The sequence below is a fragment of the Suillus subaureus genome (genome assembly GCF_016647635.1).
Source record: "Suillus subaureus strain MN1 chromosome Unknown BJ212scaffold_25, whole genome shotgun sequence".
NCBI classification, from domain to species: Eukaryota; Fungi; Basidiomycota; class Agaricomycetes; order Boletales; family Suillaceae; genus Suillus; species Suillus subaureus.
In genome coordinates this window covers 493,009-511,585 of record NW_024538581.1, presented here as the reverse complement: position 1 = coordinate 511,585, position 18,577 = coordinate 493,009, and the positions used below count along the sequence as shown (strand labels likewise).

At 48.0% G+C, this 18,577-nt stretch overlaps 6 protein-coding genes across 6 annotated transcripts; 3 read left to right on the top strand and 3 right to left on the bottom strand.

Annotated features, from left to right (window-relative positions):
- Nucleotides 1–2,204: 2,204 nt before the first annotated feature.
- On the top strand, nt 2,205–3,268 carry BJ212DRAFT_439307 (uncharacterized protein). Its single transcript, XM_041343206.1, has 2 exons — nt 2,205–2,426; nt 2,479–3,268. Exons 1-2 carry the CDS (start codon nt 2,301–2,303, stop codon nt 3,193–3,195), a joined length of 843 nt encoding a protein of 280 aa, XP_041190937.1. The 5' UTR covers nt 2,205–2,300; the 3' UTR covers nt 3,196–3,268.
- A 72-nt stretch (nt 3,269–3,340) lies between these two features.
- On the bottom strand, nt 3,341–4,134 carry BJ212DRAFT_1448074 (ESCRT-II complex vps25 subunit; the record flags this gene model as incomplete). The annotated part of the gene is made up of 5 exons (XM_041338491.1): nt 3,341–3,529; nt 3,579–3,724; nt 3,789–3,949; nt 3,996–4,038; nt 4,104–4,134. 5 exons carry the CDS (start codon nt 4,132–4,134, stop codon nt 3,341–3,343), a joined length of 570 nt encoding a protein of 189 aa, XP_041190936.1.
- A 2,109-nt stretch (nt 4,135–6,243) lies between these two features.
- On the bottom strand, nt 6,244–10,861 carry BJ212DRAFT_1368938 (glycoside hydrolase family 35 protein). Its single transcript, XM_041336204.1, has 21 exons — nt 10,677–10,861; nt 10,338–10,607; nt 10,134–10,295; nt 9,860–10,077; nt 9,637–9,813; nt 9,368–9,504; nt 9,296–9,315; nt 9,155–9,240; nt 9,025–9,102; nt 8,867–8,972; nt 8,778–8,818; nt 8,487–8,727; nt 7,561–8,436; nt 7,425–7,510; nt 7,321–7,375; nt 7,166–7,268; nt 7,090–7,117; nt 6,928–7,033; nt 6,588–6,875; nt 6,484–6,537; nt 6,244–6,438 (listed from the first exon to the last, which is right to left on the bottom strand). The coding sequence occupies exons 2-21, from the start codon at nt 10,532–10,534 to the stop codon at nt 6,297–6,299; spliced, it is 3,201 nt and encodes a 1,066-aa protein (XP_041190935.1). The 5' UTR covers nt 10,535–10,607; nt 10,677–10,861; the 3' UTR covers nt 6,244–6,296.
- Nucleotides 10,862–11,139: 278 nt separating this feature from the next.
- On the bottom strand, nt 11,140–13,514 carry BJ212DRAFT_1368928 (uncharacterized protein). The gene is made up of 8 exons (XM_041336203.1): nt 13,467–13,514; nt 13,163–13,412; nt 12,751–13,104; nt 12,649–12,700; nt 12,156–12,599; nt 11,924–12,094; nt 11,749–11,883; nt 11,140–11,669 (listed from the first exon to the last, which is right to left on the bottom strand). The coding sequence occupies exons 2-8, from the start codon at nt 13,189–13,191 to the stop codon at nt 11,454–11,456; spliced, it is 1,401 nt and encodes a 466-aa protein (XP_041190934.1). The 5' UTR covers nt 13,192–13,412; nt 13,467–13,514; the 3' UTR covers nt 11,140–11,453.
- Nucleotides 13,515–15,095: 1,581 nt separating this feature from the next.
- BJ212DRAFT_1301377 (uncharacterized protein) lies at nt 15,096–15,837 on the top strand (the record flags this gene model as incomplete). The annotated part of the gene is made up of 3 exons (XM_041333119.1): nt 15,096–15,105; nt 15,149–15,268; nt 15,431–15,837. The coding sequence occupies 3 exons, from the start codon at nt 15,096–15,098 to the stop codon at nt 15,835–15,837; spliced, it is 537 nt and encodes a 178-aa protein (XP_041190933.1).
- Nucleotides 15,838–16,099: 262 nt separating this feature from the next.
- BJ212DRAFT_1368916 (uncharacterized protein) lies at nt 16,100–17,610 on the top strand. The gene is made up of 3 exons (XM_041336202.1): nt 16,100–16,572; nt 16,626–16,823; nt 16,889–17,610. The coding sequence occupies exons 1-3, from the start codon at nt 16,500–16,502 to the stop codon at nt 17,437–17,439; spliced, it is 822 nt and encodes a 273-aa protein (XP_041190932.1). The 5' UTR covers nt 16,100–16,499; the 3' UTR covers nt 17,440–17,610.
- The last annotated feature ends 967 nt before the right edge of the window (nt 17,611–18,577 follow it).

Here is an 18,577-nt window from a genome sequence, read left to right as displayed (position 1 = left end):
GTTCCCCGAATTCAACTCTTATAAAGTCTGGACCCAGTCAATAGGCGCTGAGTGCTACTCAATCCTGCTGATGGACACGATGACGTTGTTTTGCTATAGCACTATCCTGCCTCGCTCACGGTAAAAGTCAGAAGTCCATCATCAACTTGACCTATTGAGAAGCATCAGAATTAGTTCGTGATCTAGAGCAAGACACACCGGAGCGATGGTATCTTCGACTTCAGAGCAAAAATCCCACCGAACCTCGTCATGTTCGCTCCCACCCGACCCGAGCAAAGTGAACAGCGTGAAGTTCTCACCATTCCAATTGTCTCGTCCGCTGCTAACTGCAGGGTGACCGGACGGGTGTCTTCAACAACTCGAATGCCACCTGCATGAATTTTGACCACCAAGCAACTGGAGTGGCGTCCCAATGCAAAACCTCTGGTCGGTGTCCATTCCGCAGTTACAGTACCTTTGGGTCCCTTGAGCATCACATATCCAACCAAATATCACTGGGACTATTGCTGTGATGGTCATGGTACCTGGTCATCCTTCTCAAGTTGTGCGCTAATGATTGTACGACAATACTGCAAGTTTTGTGGTGTGTCAGAAGGGCAAGAAGGTCGGATGCGGTGATAAGATCGACTTCTGCAGACCACGCGGGAATTGAAAGCTTTTGTAAGGTACATCCGGCAGCGAGGATAGTTTCAGGTATGAGCCGTGCTTGCCTGGCGATTGCAAACCGGCTCTGTTTGGAGAAAGGTTGGAGCCATAAGAGCCCGGCATGCGTGTTTTTCGACTAGGTCTAGCACATATTTCCTCGCAGTTGCGATCACAGTCCATCAGGTTGTCAAAGGAGGATTCCCTGTGAGTGTTTGATGGATAGCAAAACCTGAGAATACTATAGTTTTGCTGGCGTCAGACATGGTAATAACTGCTAAGCCATCCTTCTTTTCTTGTTCGGAAATACCACCATTAGGGCCCTGAGCAAGGGAGAACGACTTGAAGAACGGAGAGGTAAGGAGTGGAAGAGCATGAAGACACTAAACTCAACACAATCAGTTGAAAGTAACATGTAATGTTTGCTTGAACGTGTTCGAAGGGGACAGAGGCACAAGCATCATCGCAATCTGGTTCTGTGGTGGTGTTAGTGTGGTGCTACAGCGTAGCTAGTGACTCGAACTCACCAATTGGAATGGTTGTTGTTGCAGAATTGTAATAGGAGTACTCGGAAGACTACAACACTGTTACGCACCGTGATGGGAGGATGTGGTCGTAGTAAAGTTAGGAGTGGAAGAAAAAAACGAAACCCGTAACGCGTCAGTAACAGTCACGTTGACCGTGACCGTGACACCTTCAATGCCCTTCGACCTGCACCAGGACTTGAACGCGTTCTACTCAGGCTGCCAATCATAATTCTAAATTCTAGGTGGTAAACATATGCATATACTACTATCAGGCTCATCATCACCTCTAAAGAATTGAATACTATTTACTTCTTCACACCGACTAACATCAACCTAACGATCGCCAAACTGTTGCTTGAGCTCAGTACATTGTACACGGAATCCGTTCGGTAGTCGATCTTCTGATATGTGTGCGGGAATGCACGCTCATAATATTTCAAGGTCACCATCTAATACGGGAAGATGCCAGATGAGCTGTTAGTAGAATGCTCCATCCACCTGGATAGTGTTCCCCTGAAAGATGTGCGATTATTCAAATGCGGTGAGTCAATTCGTCGTTCGTGCAAATCCCGAACATGTCCTAACTCGTTGATATCACCCTTAATTGTATCCAGGACACGGCTTCTGCAACACATGCATAGAAAACCTTTTCCAAGCCGGACCTCCGCCTTTCAAATGTCCCACATGCCGCAAACGAATCCAGCGCAAGACGCGTTTCAAATATTTTTAAATCCGCATCGATCGCTCACACAATCTAACACACAATCCCCCCGTAGAGATTCGGGTGTTGATATTGATATCACACTTTCCGATGACCCGGATTCAACCATGGAGCGCGTCTCTAGCCTCCGCAAGAAGACGCGTGAAAATGTGGCGGAACTACAGCGCTTGAATAAACGTTTGGAACGGCTGCAACGGAATTTGTTGAGCGCGAACTGAGGAGCGTGATGAGTTGGACGATCAACATCAGGAGTTACAAAGGGAGTATGACCTTCTCCAGGTGCAGCATGCAGACCTCAAAACTACATGCACAACTCATGAGAATGAGCGCCGAAAAGCCGAACGTTCATTTGCTGTGCTGCAAAAGAAGTACGAAGTCGCTGAGAGTGATGAGCAGATGTGGAAGGAGAAATGCAAGACGGCGCAAAGAGATGCGCGGGATGCACGAAAGGAGAAGGAAGAACTAAGCAAAGAATGAAAGAGCTGGCGGAGAGGACGAGGGAGTTCGAGCATCGTGCGCACAGAAACAAAGTGGCGGTAAGCATGCATTCATTCTAGCAAGTACTGTTAATTTACCTCACACTGGCAGTACGACAAATACAAAGGGAAATACGAGGCTCTGAAGGAAGAGAACACGCGTCTTCAAAAAATCCAACAAATCGCAAAGAATCCAGAAGAACAATCGCTCGTGGTTGTCGATAGAAACGCCCCTGACAGGCTTGAGCGTGCAGTTGACAAGGACTGGCTGGACGATCTGTGTGAGGTTCGAGGGGACAATCTCGATGATGTCGACAGCGATTATGGAAACGAATCGAGCAAGGAGAATGAAGATGAATGGGAGGGTCACCAGCCAGGGCCCAGTCATGGTGTTGCGTGGCTACACGGCAGGCGAGCAACGGAGAGCGTGGACGACCGCGAACGACCACTTCCCGAGGATCGCCCGTACCGCCCAGCAGTTAGTTTCATTTCTGATTGGAATCTCGAAAGGGACGGCACTGGGCACAACAAAGTTGCTAAGACGAATAAGCGGAAGAATGAGGAGGACGCCGTCTTGGGAGCGCGATCGCCCAAGGTAGTGAAAATCTCCTTGCAACCTGCCAGACCAGCGAAGGGAAAGGGAAGGGCTACTGAAGAAAGAGGTGATGCAAGACCGCTCTCGTCTTCCACGCAGGTGCCGGGTTCTCCGCTGAAAAGAGCCCCTGCATCCAAATCCAAGACTGACTTGCCAATAAAGCTGGATGCAATGGGTCGTTTGATGGGCATTGCGGTACTAGGGTCAAGACGTAAGTTTGACAAGAATTCATGAGTTCATCAAGGACGCTCGGACTACGATGTAGATGAACGTCTGTACCATCATCGCTATTGTTTGTTCATACCCTGCTGCTACCATATATTGCGAATAAGTAGTACAACGACGTACATCATCAGATTACAATTCTCTGTTCCAAAAATCATCCTATAAAGAACCTCACACCTTCGCCATCAGCAACCCCAATAATTTGTGCTCGATTAGAGCGTGAGAGAATGGTGATAGCCCGTCGCAGAAGTGGTATGGGAATGCCAGAAAGAGGAGACGGGATAGGAGGGTCTGAGATCTCATAAAAAGTGAGGATGGTATTGAGCTGGCCAGTCGCTGTTGCCTGTATGCGACAATAAATCATTTGACTTGCGATGAAAGGAGATACTAACCCACGAATGGAGGACATCAGCCCATTCTTCCGGAAGACGCCAGTAAAGCAACACCGCACGGGTCTGCTTAGACGGCTCGTACACAGCGAGGTTCTTTGCGATCATGCTAGCCATCAATGACGAGAGATACGACGGTGGGATTCGTCCTGAAACATATATGTCATAACAAGTCTTCGTAGAAATAAAAGAAACAGTTGAAACAAAACGCACGGTTTATCCTCTCATTGCGAAGGATCTCGTCCCAATCGCCGCCCGGGACCTCTGCATCATCAACGCGCAGCACGAAGAGACGCTTGTGTCTCGCGTATGTCAGGATGAGGCGTATCCATTGCTCGGTGAGATGTGCCTGTGTGTTTTGGTTTGGTTGCTCGCTGTCTGGCTATAAATATCGGTCAGGATTTGAGGCGGAATGCGTACGTGAAGAAGGGCGGTGCTGAGTGGATCGACGGTAACAGGAATCCTAGTTAGCAGGTCAGTATTTGAGACGCATGCAACGCTGTCAATGGTCGGGGACTGCAGCATTACCTGACGGAGTAGTGTGGGTGGAAAGAGCCATGCCAGTGCATGGCTCATCGCCACTTCGAATCTTGCTTACTTGAAACTTCCAAAGTAACGCTCTCATTATTATAATCTGTTCAACTGTTTAATTGATGGCTGGAGTAGGTTCATCTCTACAGTTCTCAAACGTGGTGTGCAAAAATGCGTCAAGGACTAGTACTGGATCTACCTAGTGTCAGCCCAGCCTGAGGCCTGCATGCCAGTGTGATTGGCGAATGTGGCCTATATATTCCTTGGGATTACACATATGAGTATGAGTTCACCGTCCCGCCCCGATTTTGACGATTTATTACACCCGTCCGAGTCAATCGATCCGGCAATCTGGCGTATACCGTCCCAGAGGATCTAGGTTACTGGGCATGTCATGCTCCAGCAGTCTGCCGCCTTCAATGCTATCCTCTACTGGTTGGATCGAATAGAACGCAGGATTCCATCGGCTGACAATAAGGCATCGCGATCCTGTGCAAGTATAAAATCTGGCGCTGTCACGTCTAGGAGTCACCTGGAGCTTCGTTCATGCATGTCTACGCTTGAAGTGAGAACTGATCCTGGCAGGTCAAAGTCTCTGACTTTGAGTGCAAGTTGCTGAAGTAAAAAGAAAATATATTAGTGCAGAAGGGGACTAGTGCAGCGCTGTGCAATGATTGGACTGTAGCTTATATAGTACTATGAAGCAAGTTGTGTAACTCCAGGATGACTTGGCGTTGTATGTCCTTATTTGCCAACAGCTTGTCATCCTAACCGCCCAATAACAACCTTAAATTTAAACAGCTCCGGAGTCCAACAGGTCCGACTCAACAACACAATCAATGTTTGTCACTGTGTCACCACTTCTTCGACCATGAACCTGTAACCTCCCAGGCCATGACATTGCGTTTACCACAGGAACAACATCTTGCCGCAGAATGTGACTTCCAGTGTCATCAGAGATTTTACATGACTGACGACTGGTTCGCTATCGGGAAACTAGTAACCGTAGACATGAAATATGCCGCAGCGTAGCGGAGGCCAACTGATGACTACTATATGATTAGTTCCGAATGAAATTAATCACAGCTTGCCAATCTGTGCTCACTGTGGTACTTCCTGTGGACGACTCATTCAAGTTGACGCCGTTCTGGATATCAATATTGTGACAACAATTTATATTGTATTTTGTAACAGAGTGAACAACCCGCTGACCTTCGGTTATCTTATTTACGACTTTTATTTTACCTGCAGGCTTTTTGGTCAAGGAAGTAACACATAGCATGACACAGGAAGGTAAGTTATGTTCAACCTCTAGCGCTCCGATTTTCCATCTCTCGTCTACAGGCCTCTTCAGACGCTCGATCTCGGCCATCTACCTGCCGGATGTTACTCTCTCCCGTCTCTGCTATGCTACCAGCTTTCTAGTATAAAGAAGTCGAGGGAATGACAATGATCCTCCCAACATTCCTTGCTGACTTCCCTTAACCTCTCGAAATATTACCAATGCCAAACGTAGAACGTATGTGATGCTCTCGGGCAACTATATTGTCCTTATCACGACTGACTGTTTTATATTTGCGGTGATAGAGAACAGACTGGGGTTAAATAACCTCTTGCAACAACGATATGGCACAAGTGTTGCTACTCACTTGCGATGGGAAAGTACCAGAGATGGCACTGATCATAATCCTACTTGGACTTTCGTTGTTTATAGTACGTGCTCATTTTTTTTGACTTGGGTTTTTTTTTTCACATTTTTTTTGGGTGTACTTAGTTGATGATGTTGAGTACGGGCGGGGTTCTGGCAGCGACAAAGGGTCTGCGAAGGAGAGTGCTGCAGGAGTTGCCCTTGTGCAGCTTCGAAGGCAGTGGGCTCATCTGTTACTCTAGTTGCGTACTACAAATATGTCGTCTTCTTGGTTTCGCGGTTCTTTAAATAGTACACTTAGAGTTAGAGGCACCCTGTTGTGTATTCAAAGTTTTATTTCTACTCCTGAGTCCTTTGTCCGAAGTTCCTGGCGATGAAAGTTTGGTGTGCATGTCAGCATGGGGTATTTGAACGAGTGAACGACCTTGACTAAGCCCTTGCACGACCTCATTCCTTTAAATTATTACCCAGATTGCTAATCAAACTGACAAAAGATACATCGTAAATATAACAGTGCAATGTTTTGTCCGAGGGTTCCAGACTTATGACCGTCCTTCAGGCGACCAAGGGGGGTTGTTAGTGTCAATATTGCCGACACCACCTTCGTAAACGCGTTCAATGGTGAGCTGCAAAGTTGGAGTGACAGCTTTTGGTTCCATAGCCCACAGCGCGACAGCAACAGTGCTACGGAAGTCAGTAATCATTTCACAATCACATCAAGGGTCGTACTTTATGCCATTGTAGTCCAGAATACCTTGCTGGACAGGGAACTGATACTGGGGCCTGTGCCTTGCTATCAGCCCGGTTCGCATGATAAATTGAAGCAGGCGTACCCAAGGTTGGACACCCTCTTACCCATCATCCATCCGTTGACGTACAACTGAGATCGATACGGCTGAGAGGTGTCATCAAACGTGAAGGATATTGGAACATCGAATCCATCTGGGATGCTCAAGTTGAACGTCGTAACAAAGAACCCAACACCGGCAGTGGCGTCGGGCAGACCCTCAGAGAGGTCTCTCAGCGCCCAAGAAGAGGTATCAAACCCAGGCAAGTGCCAGCCCATGCGTTCACCATAGAGACCTCCTTCATTCAGCACCCCGCGCACCTTGTCCAGATAACTGTGTCCTTATGAGCTGACGAGGTAGTCACGCCAGAAAAAGGAAAACGCACTTGGTGTATCCGCCAATTTTACCCTGAACCTTCCATTCACCGAACTCCCCGGTATTGAGCATGAAACCACGGATACCTCGAGGGGATTTCTCTTCATCAATAACAGCTAAAATCGTCGTCAACATCAGAATCGCGTCAGTCTAAGTTCAGCGTGTGGCTTACGGCCCGACTGATTGAGGCCCATATTATCCTAGATCTGTTATCAGTGGCAACGACGTCCTAGAACATGAGAACCCGCCTGAAGGATAGTAATGACGTTCTCTTGCCCGTAAAGTAAAGATCCTGGAGGGAAGTGGAACTTATCATCCGTTTCTTCCAGAATATTTTGATTGTTTGTGGAGCTATGTAGCTGAAGTCAGTAACACCCCCAGATCGTATCGATTGATTATTTACTTTCCGTAGGATGTGTTCAAGAACACGTCGTTCACCCAAACAGTGGCAGCGAAAGCTAATTGACATAATCAGCATTCAGACATCTTTTACTCCTTTAGACCCACCTTCGCCGCCATTGATGGAGAAATTGACAGATTGTGTGTTTTCCGTGGCATTGAAGTGCCCACGCCAAAGCACGATGTTCTCGCAGCTGTTAGTCAATGAGCTATAGTAAAGGACGCAGATCAGCCGATGACTGACTATCCATAGTCACAGCCGTAGAGAACCCTCCCGTCGCCGTAGTAAGGCTTGAAGGGTATGTTCGTGGTGGTATGGTTAGCAACAATCCAGTTCGCATCAGAGAATCCGCTACTGATTTCCGGCAAACTGTCTGCATATCTCCAGTTTGTAAGCGCAGGTGGAGCAAAGCCAAGCACCATGGATGAGGGCTTTAGTTGTGTAACAAAGCCTCCTTGGGTGGTCAAACTTGAGACCGCAGCAACATCAGCTGAGATAGGAATCCCGTTCCATGTAATGGTCTTCACGTCATCAGGCGCGATGACTGTGAGTTGAACACTATCATTCAAGTCGCCACGAAGGGCGAGCGTCGATCCAGTTATTGTAGCGTTGCGAACTAAATAAGGACCCCCAACCAGGATGGAGGAATTCGTGCCAAACTGCCAATAATTGGCAAACTCGACAGAATCATTGGCAGAGATTTCGGGCGACCAAAAGGTTCCAGCGGTGTCGGTATCACTATAGAGGACAAGCTGCTCGCTGGAATCCCAAATCGTGATGAGCCCTTGAATGCCGGGAAGAAAAGTGACGAGAGTGACGCCATTGGAGGGTACAAAAGAGACTCCTGTCCCTTGTATACGAGGTATACCATTCAATGTCAGAGTAGCCTCTGACTCAGATGTAGGGTCGCCGTAGAGGAACAGTACATCTCTCCCACCAATCTTGCCCGCAAAAAGAACCTGCGCTGTGGAATAGAGAACCTTCGATGACGAGCCAAACGAATAATCGGTGACAATAATTTTTGATTGTCTGCCCTCGAGTGTGATGCCGGATGTGAAACGGGGAACCTCAAAGTCACCAGCGGACGTAGTGACATTCAGCTTGAAAGTGGTTACATCCCTAACAAAATTGTAAACACCCGGGTTAACGTGGCGGTATAATGAACTCACATTGTCGTGGAATTCTCCTGTCTTGCAATATAGAACGCCGCCGCCGAGTCGGGGTTCCTTAACAGAGTTACAAAGGCAGCCGGATTGGAGACGAAAACTATGCCGCCAGTACTGTTTCCAACCCAGTCTGTCTTATAGAAATCTGGGGAGCTTCGCAAGAAGAGACCCTGACGCTTAAGTTCCGGATACTTGACAGTCAGCTCTCTGTTCTCCGCAATGGCACTTCCATAATCGTATGAAGCTGTAAGTCAATGAGCTAGTAGTTTCACTGTTAGAGGGATAGAACCTCACTGTAAACACCGGGGAAAGGAAGGGCACCCCATGAAGTTCCTCTGTAAGCGTGTTAAGCTTCATACCAAGAACAAGAATGAAAGACTTACCCGTATAGCATGTAGTAGTTGATTAGTTTTGCGTTGGACGCCAAAAGATTGAGGTTGAAAACATTCTCGAAATTGGGTCCCGTGAGTATGCGGCATTGGTCGTAACCTGACAGGAAGGCTATGTGAAGGCGTAACCAAAGCGTAGACTAATAATTTACCTGGTGCCGTTGGACCCCAAGCATCGAAAGCACCACCCTGGAACTCTGGGAAATACCAAGGTTGACCAGGGTTAACAGCTGAATGCTGACTTAGTATCAGAAGTAAGAGGTACCAGTATAAATCACATACACTCATGATGGCTATAATAGTTCGTAACAACCGGATTCCAGACATCCGGGTGGGAACAGTCAAACCTTTGTGGGTAGGAATCCAAACTTGATGACAATAGTCATGTCAATACAAGCCCAAGTGTCTCATGAATGGACTTGCCCGTAGATATCCACGGCACCCTGCACGTCGTGAAGTTCAATACAACAGCCATCTGGAAATCATTCAGCTCACCGTTCCATTGATCCACGCCTGATCTTCTCCCGGGTCGTTAGTGGTCAGCGGGACAACGATGCTAGAATTCCAGTAGACCGTTTCCAGCTGGCGAAAGTATTCTGCATGCGTGGCTGGTTCTTGGGGGTATTCATTGTCTTTATGTCGCAATTAAACCCAGTTCAATCATATGTGCACGCTTAATGTGAGGACCACTGACCGATTTGGATTGCTGAAAATGAAGTGACTATCAGACAAGTTGATGTAAAAGATGATCAAGGCCGGCTTACCTATTACCGGTCCACCTTGGATCACTTGGTAAGGAACAGTTTCAGCAATGACACCTTGCACGTAGTCCTGCCAAGCTGCGTGCCAGTCCGTCGCGTTCGTCCGCAGTTCGCCTGCAACTTCGGATGTTACCCAGTGTGCAATACCTCCTGCAGTCGTCTCCGCGTTGATATACGGCCCTGATCTTCATTAGCCTTAACCCCTTCAAAATACAAAGGATCATACCTGGACGGAGAACAATCCATATGCCAGTCTGTTTTGCAGCCTCGAAAAGGGGTTCCAAAGCGCGGTAATCGTTGAAGTCAACAACGCCAGGAGAGGGATTGATCAGAGCCATGTGGGAATAAACACTGATGGCGTTAAATCCAGCAGCCTTCACTTTCTGCAGGATATCAAGCCATAGTCCAGGCACAGGCAGTCGAAATGTATGAAACTCTCCTGAACTGAGTGCACAACGTAAGTGTATCAAACGTGATTTGGGTGTTCATTGAGTACTCACTGGATGAAAACGCGCTGTCCTTTGATAATTAAACTATACTTATCCCACATGACATCATTCGTACGTCCGTTTCCAGTGAAGCCCATGCCTGCCTGCATATCTACTACTGGTTCTATCCTCGAGAAATCAGGATGAGACGCCGGGGAGAAGATGTTCGAGCGCCTAACTGGTAACACCAGAACGCACAGAGCTGAAGAGAGTTACGAAAAGGACCCATGAAAGTCCACAACGTTTGGGGAGCCTAAACGATGCAGGACTACTGAGGAGTGGTGTGTCTGACTGCAGTAACTTGAGATCCACTGCCTCGAGTGTTGCTTTCCCTTCTCAGCGCTCCCAAGACCGCGCTCTGAGTCTTGAAGTAGGATTTTATTGCTATCATCCCCGGTTGTTTTGAGTCGCATGACTGCACACGCAAAGCTGCTTGTCGCTGTCCGCTGTGCTACGCGTTACGGGAGAATGTTACAGCTGGATGACCTGAATTCCAGAGGCCCGAGAAGTTTGTCAGTTCCAGCCCGAGCCATAGACATACTCAACCATGCATACCTCAAGTGACAACACTGATGAGCCAAAACCTATAGCGGTGAATCAGATGATATGATGTCGGCCGTCCTTATAGGCTTGTGTCCCACGAGTCGAAGAAAGGGTGTACGTCATCAGTCAATTCCGCATGGTTGTTTCTCACCATACGGTAGATCTGTCGCTGATGCAGATCGATGAGATCTGAGGCTTTCAGACTTTGACAATTGGACCTCGGAAGCCTCAGCATCATACTTATATCGGCTAAATACAGTAACATGTGTTCTGGGAGGACCCCCTCATTTCTTCCTTAAATAGTAACATGCCGGAATATCGGACGCTGAGCACGTGATAAAGCCTCAAGTTGGAATGTGCATGCGATAGCGTATCTTCAGTCAAGACAGACATGTCGACAATGTCTCAGCATTTGCGGTCTTGCATCACCATTTAAATCTATGTGAAGGCGAAAAACTTGCATTAAAAGGTGCTTGTTTGTTTACGATGATTTCCTAGGCTCATAACCTGACCTTCACATTCAGCACTATGATCTCTTCGAAGCTTCGGTGACATCTCAGACTCTTAGTGATCAGCCTGAAGCCGCCGGGTCTATGCAACATGTTACACTCACTGTCTTATCGTATTTTATAGTATCATGGAAAAGTAGGAGCACGATGCCCTTGTACTTCATAATTGAAGACAAGACACTCAAACGAAATAAAACCATACGCAAACGAACGCGCTACTGGTATACCCATGTCCGAAGACTCAAGAGTGTGGGAACGTAGGTCATGACGCAGGCTCAGATTACGAGGCACGGGCTCCCCAATGGTCTGAATACTGCGGCGGAAGTTCAATTAAACCATTATCGCCTGGCATAACATCATTAGCGTCGGTATGCACGATGATTCGAATAGGAGGTTGGTAGGCTGTTTGCGCGCTGGCTGACCCTATAGATTGACTTCCAGATGCTCCGTGAACAACTAAGCTGTCTGTGTCAGGGCTCTGATGGAAGTCTTGTGTCTGATTGAAGGGTGTGGGAGGGTTGCTAACGGCAACGTTGCTGGCGGAGGTAGAGATTGATTGGGATCCGGGCTTGAACGGGTGGAGTAAGATAGACAGGGTTTGTCTTCTGTGGTAATGGCGATGCTGGTCGAGCCCCCGCGGCCATATGTTCAACGGGTGTCATATCTGATATTCGAGCGTCTCCATAGACAGCAAAGTCTGCGTTCGGGCGCTGACGTGAAGTGCAGTGTCTGATTGGGACGATCACTGACTGTGAAATTTCCAGTAGACGTATTAAGAGGGGATGATTGGCTGCCGGATTGAATAGGTGGAGGGTAGCCAACGGGGTATTGCAATGGGTAATTTGGTGACATTGGTTGAGACATTCGGTTGTAAGCGGATGATATAGTCGAACTTCGAGCATCCCCATAGACAGGGGTAGTCTGTATTGGAGCTCTTACGCGAATGTTGTGTCTGGTTGAATGATAAGGGAGGGGCGCCAACTACGAAGTTACCCTGCGGATAGCTTGTTATAGAAGACTGAACGTCTGGAGAGTGAGACGCTCTCCGTTTACGCCACAAACATACGCCGAGGATGACTAATGCAATAAGGACCCCGCCACCACCGCCTCCCGCAGCGCCTGCGATAAGAGCGACATTGCTGCTTGACGACCTACTTGTTGGAGTTGTAGATGTCAGTGAACCCGTGGTGGTGGATGTAGACGTGGCTGTGGCCGATATGCCTGCAGTGGTTGACGGCGAGTTGGCACTCAGGCACGAGGAATTACTCGACCCTGAGACTTGCTCGAACCCAGAGATACCACCTTGTCTGCCTTCAGAGTCGGTGACAAAATACAGGAGGTTCGTTCCCGTGTTAACGTCTACAGCCGATGTAAAAGTGTAGCTATTCGAATTGAATACGACTGGTTGTCCGGCAGGAATAAGTTGCTGTGGCAAGATAAGCAAATTGTTTTGATAGAATTGGCGATGATCTGACCACAATAGTAATGGGCGGGACTGCACCACTATCAGTCGCAACGGTGAATTGACTGCAGTAGTGGTAGGTCAGTGCTGCAAAAAGTAGGCGGGCCAAACTTACCTGCATTGCAGCAGCGGGAGTGGCGACAACTGCCACATGTAAGGAGTTGACAAAACTGTAGTGTTGCAGTTGTTGTTCGCAATCGGGTTGCCGACAAATAACACGTCTGTCGTCCCGCCCGAACCAAATCCGGTGGCGTCAGACATAGTGAGTAGAAACGATGTGCCCGTCGATAACGACAATGACGGTATTGAATAAGAGCCTTTGCCATTGCTGAAGGCTGATGGCGGTACAGAATAATTCTGATACGTTTCCCAAGACTGGAAAGCACAAAAATTAGCACGCGATCGACGCGCTCGAGACGATAGCGCCAACGAACGGGAGTTAAGAGTATCTGAAATGGTGCTTGCCCACCTGACAACCCCGACAATGTTCAGCAGGAGCGTATAAAATGTACTAGATATGCGCTTACCAGTCCATGAAATGTTGAGAGGATCGCATTGAGTGGGTGTCCCAACAGTTACACTGAACGCACGCGCAACAAAAAGACAAGAAGCAATATACGTAAAGACGCAAACCAAGTGCATACTCAAGAAATGAGGAAGATGGTAAGAAGAGACGCAGGTGTAGTCAAAGGATATCTTGAACAAGGGGATCAGGGCAGACTCGAGGTGAGGGGAAATTGCGTCCTAGACAACGCTGACCCCGGTGAGAATGGATCACTACATAGCCTAATCAGTAAAAATACTGTTAAACAATGATATGAAATTCCGTACTGTTCGTGATGTGCATGAGAGTTGCTCATTTCTAAAAGGTCGCGTTCAAGTTCACTTGAGATCGCGACACTGATTACCGACGCTTAATAAACTCCTTATTTGGAACAGGACGCCAATTTTGTAATCAGTCAATGCCAATTCAACACGTGATCAATCTGCCCCGGGCACAGCGAGGCGACCTGTCTCTCGAGTCCCCACAACCTTACTCTTAACCTTCTCGATATGTTCGAACATCGTGGTGTCTTGTCTGACGTGGATAAGGCCATCGAGCTCCATTGAGTTGCACTAGCGCTTTGCGCTCCTGGCCACCTTGGTCGATACATGTCTCTCACCAACCTGGCTGACAACCTTCGAGTCAGATTCTAGCGGCGGGGCAACCTTCCTGTTCTGCAAGATCGCATATAAGGTCACCTTGACATTTCTGGGTCAGCGGGGAGGCAACTTCATCATTTGCTATGGATGCCTTCTCGTGCAATGTCCGCATGGTGATCTGACGACTGCTGTGGAACTTCTGGAGCAGGGTCGTGTGGTATTCTGGGCGCATTGCCGTTGGCACGCTTCTTTCTTCCACTCCAACTTGTCATCCAAGCGAGACAGCAAGTTTCATGGGATCCGTCTGTTCAGCACTTGGTTGCCATCGGCGAGTCTTATTCTTAGATACGCAAAGCTCATAAATTCTTCTTACAGTATGATGCTGGACAGGAGGCGAAAATGTCGGTCCTGCTTGCTGTTACACAAGCCGAGGTTTCCGGATTGTCCGTCCCTTATTGATCACACCGGCTCACCTGATCATCAAATTGAATCAAACAAGATCTTCGGCATCTTGCGCACACCCTCGGCTACTATCCCTTCCACTGCAATCGGCACCCCACAGAAGTCGGCAGTCAAGCAAGAATTCGGCGTGAATATTCGAATATTTGAACGAGTATTAACTAGTAGATATATCTAAGTATGAGGGCAACTGTAGTTATAAAATTGAGTGGATGTGTAGGAAGACCATGTACATTAATATTGTATGGATGCTGCACCAGTCAGCAGCAGTTTCCTCCTATGCAGCAGATAATAATTGCTGACTCTCGTGGGCATGCCGACGAGGCTCCTGCACTCCCAAACGTCGATTACTCAGTGTCTGGCATGATACTGGTGTCTGACAAAACTCGCAGCTTTCCTCGTCTACCGCTGCTAGATCTGCGAATGCACTGCACCCAACACCAGTCGGCACTTCCAAAGTTGGTGTATGCAGTTTGAAACTCTGTCACGGCACATATCAGCAGGTGACATTTCTGCGTGACTTCGGCACATTCAACTATCTCATTCAATTCTTCTTCAATCATGGTCGTTCGACCTCGTAATTAGTTGTATTAGCGAGAGAATAATAAATATGTTGAGAATTTTGTGTTGAAGTAGCTAGAAATACGAGTTTTGTGAAAGTGCCGACTTCTGTGGGGTGCCGATTGCAGTGGAAGGGATAGTATGATGGTATAATTGACCATGTATTTGAAGTACCCGGGAATTTTGTTTTCTGCGGTTTAAGCATCTGGTGGTGTCCTAATGCTCAATTCACGCTACTAGTACATACAGCAGGATTTTACAACCCGCAAAGCCATATTTTCTCTCTAGATCGTATTTATGCATATGGGTATGTGGTTTGAGACTCGTGCGCTATGTTTTTGCGGTTGCAGTAAATGATCCACGTCCTGCCAGTGTCAGCATAATACGTACTCACGATACGGAGATTGCCCAACTGTTTTGGTTGAGAGTACAGCGGGCCTTAAGCAAGACATCACCGAAAGCAACATCAGGTATCTTCTTCGTCTGCCACCATCTTCAACAGAGCATTTGATACCACGTGCCATGAATTATAGAGCAGATGGGTCCACACCCTATCCTTGACGCTCTTAAGCCTTGCCGCCATCGCATGCAGGAACCGCGGGATTAACTTCCTTAATTCTCGCGACGAATAGCACAATATACCCACGAACGGGACAGGCGAAGCTTTGTGTTTGTGTGGGTGAGAGAGGTGAGGAATTGGGACAAGGTGTGGGCGGGGCTGCAACGTCCTGCATTGAACTGGACTGTATTGATGTTAGAGGATGTGATGGAACGATTATTGGAAGAATTGAGATTGAGGATTTGGAAGGCGCGTAGGAAAAATATGAAAAGCTCCAAAGTATCATTGGAGGGGATATGGACGTGCGCGAGTACCGCAAAGGGCTGGGAGATGTGGAGAGGTGCGGTAGAGATGCTGTCGAGACCTAGCTTTAAGGCGAGGGATCGGAGAGATGGCTACAGTGCAATGACGTTTAGCACGCTGCTCGGAACATCACAGCAGTGGGATATCGATGACACCTTTGTGAGACCATCGGGATAGCTGATGAGGAACGACTCAATTTCTGAGGGACCTTATGTTACCTTTGATCTCAAGAGCTTTGAGGGAACACAGACATTTCGCCCTGCAGGGGAGAAGGTCAGCCAAAAATCAGCAAGACACAGCTCAAGAGAGCAGGTGCTGACAAAAAATATTAACACAGGAATGACGGAGGAGATTCAAGAGAAAGGCAGCACGAGGAGAGTAGACGACAAAAAAGGCTCGCATGTCTAGGTGAAATTGGTCTTGCCACGTCGGTGCCGCATCAATGCCGCGTCACATGCGTGTCACAACCGCGGCAGGCGCGGCAAGACCCGTCAAAATAGCTACACCTGAACAAAACCATTAATGGAGGCGTCGACTTATGGTATTGAACTCACAAGCGCACATATGACGTGATGTTGCGCGACACATAACAATTATAGATAGGCACTTGTTGGGCACGTACGCGTTCCAAAGGCATTTCGCTGCGGGGACTAGGGCTCGCAGCCCAGAGAGCGAGCAATTGGGCTGATGAGTCATGACACGTCAACATGCCGCTTGGAACCTAGTCCCCGAGTGCACAGCCCCTGTCTGTTGAATCCACTTAAAAGGGGGCTAGGCTAGTAGCAGGCCGGTCATTATCCTCGAGTCAACATCCTTATCCGCTATACCAACCAAGCTTCATGGAAAATTTTAAAGTTCTCGTTATCGGAGGTTCACGAAACATAGGCTATTACTCTGCTGTCCGGCTTCTTGGTGAAATAATTTCCTTTTCCTGATACCCACATGTTCTGACATCCCGCTAACAGCTCTCGGCGCGACTGTCACATTCCTTCTGCGATCACCACAAGTCTTCGATCAAGATGATACAATCCAAAACTACATTAAGGAAGGTAAAGCCCGCCTCATCCAAGGCGATGCACTCGTGAAGAACGATGTTCGCCGGGCATGGCCCGAGGCTCGGGTAGACGACACCAGACCAGTCGACTTCCTCATCTTCACAGTTGGTGTGTCTTTCCGCAAATTCAAGCTAGTCAAGATTTTACTCATCTATATGATTCCTTATGATCAGGCGGACCACCCCACTTTTCATTAACAAAAGGCGTCACCCTGACCCCACCAAACCTCGTCACCCAATCTCTCATTAACGTCCTCGAGACTCTCCCATCCCCACGCCCAAAGATTATAGCAGTCTCATCTATAGGCATCATGCAGGCCTCCCATAAATCACTTCCCATCCCTCTCAAACCGTTCTATCGCTACATCCTACCTGCATTGCACAAAGACAAACGCGGCGCAGAGGAGGCCATAGCTCATAGCGCTGGGTGGGAGTGGGATGCAAGAGACAGCGCGGGTGATGAGATTCTCGGTGTTGATTGGACGAGTCGTATCCCAAATCCTGGAGAATTCAAGAGCGTCGTCGTCATCCGGCCCGCACTGTTAACTGACGGGGAGTGTCGCGCGGATGTAAAGGGTAAAGGAAGCGAGGCATATAGAGTGAAAGAAGGGGATCTAGAGAGCACTTGGACGATTTCGAGGAAGGATGTGGCACATTTTCTCGTGGAGGGTGTAGTGAGGCACTGGCAGGAGTGGGAGGGTAAATGTGCAAGTATTGCCTATTAATTATTGTTATATTTTGAAAACCGTTTTCGTGGATTCTATCATGGCCCCCTTGTAGGCACATATGCATTCTCTGTCGTCAATACCTTCTCGAAACCTCACTTCAGTACTAATTTACCTTACTGCCAGATTGTCCTTTAGTAGCTCGGCTATCTAATTTGTATTTGGACCATATGCTACAAATTCAGGCGCGAGTGAATAAGTACTGATTGTACATGCTACCACATAGGGACAGTGGGATGAGAGGAGTCAATGGAGACCGAATCAGCAAGGGTACTTCAAGTTGAATTCAAGGACACAAGGCGAGCGATAAGTAGCTATAACCAGCAATAAATGAATCGAGGAGTGACACTAAAAAGATTCAAATAGTAATCAACCCTGCTGCATCGACCGCACAAGTAACACCAGCAGTTCGTATTCCGGCATAACATAAGCTGCCTTCTCAACTTTCTCTGCCCAGTCATCTTGATCGCGTTTTAGGAACAACAAGAGTTGGGTGTATTGGCGAACTCGGGCGCCGCTTCTGCGCTGCGAGATAGTTTCGATCACAATATCAACAACTTGGATGGATCATCTATGCCATTCATCATTTTCACGCAGATTCCATCAAGCGAGATCTTACGCACCAATTTAATACTTGAGGCTAAGTGATACAAGAAGATCATTGTTACCGAATCTGTCTGAAACTCTTGATTGCGCCCAGCGGATTCTACTTGCGAACAGGGATCAGGCTCTTCAGGGACAACGTTGCTGCTGAGGCCTCCTACCAATGTCTCCATAGCATGCGTAGGTGCCGTATACAAATACCGTGCACCCGCTTGCGCGAGGAGCAATGCGCGGAGATGGCCCTCGCCCGCTAATGTCGATAAAGATAGCGCAGATGTCAGGTACAATCTGTGCCAGAAATAAATTCGTAAGCAAGAGTCGAATATGCAACTTTTGGCGCGAAATAAGTACTTGGCATCAACGATTTCCCCCCTCGCTCCCGCCACAGCTGCTTGCACCACCTTTCAAACCGTCCCTCCGATTCCATGGCACTACTGGATCGCAGACCTAGCCAGCGCGTGTCTCAGTGTCCAACCAGTCACTGCTTTGTCACTGCTAGCATTTTCACTTGCTTTGCGAAGACGTCATGCTTGTG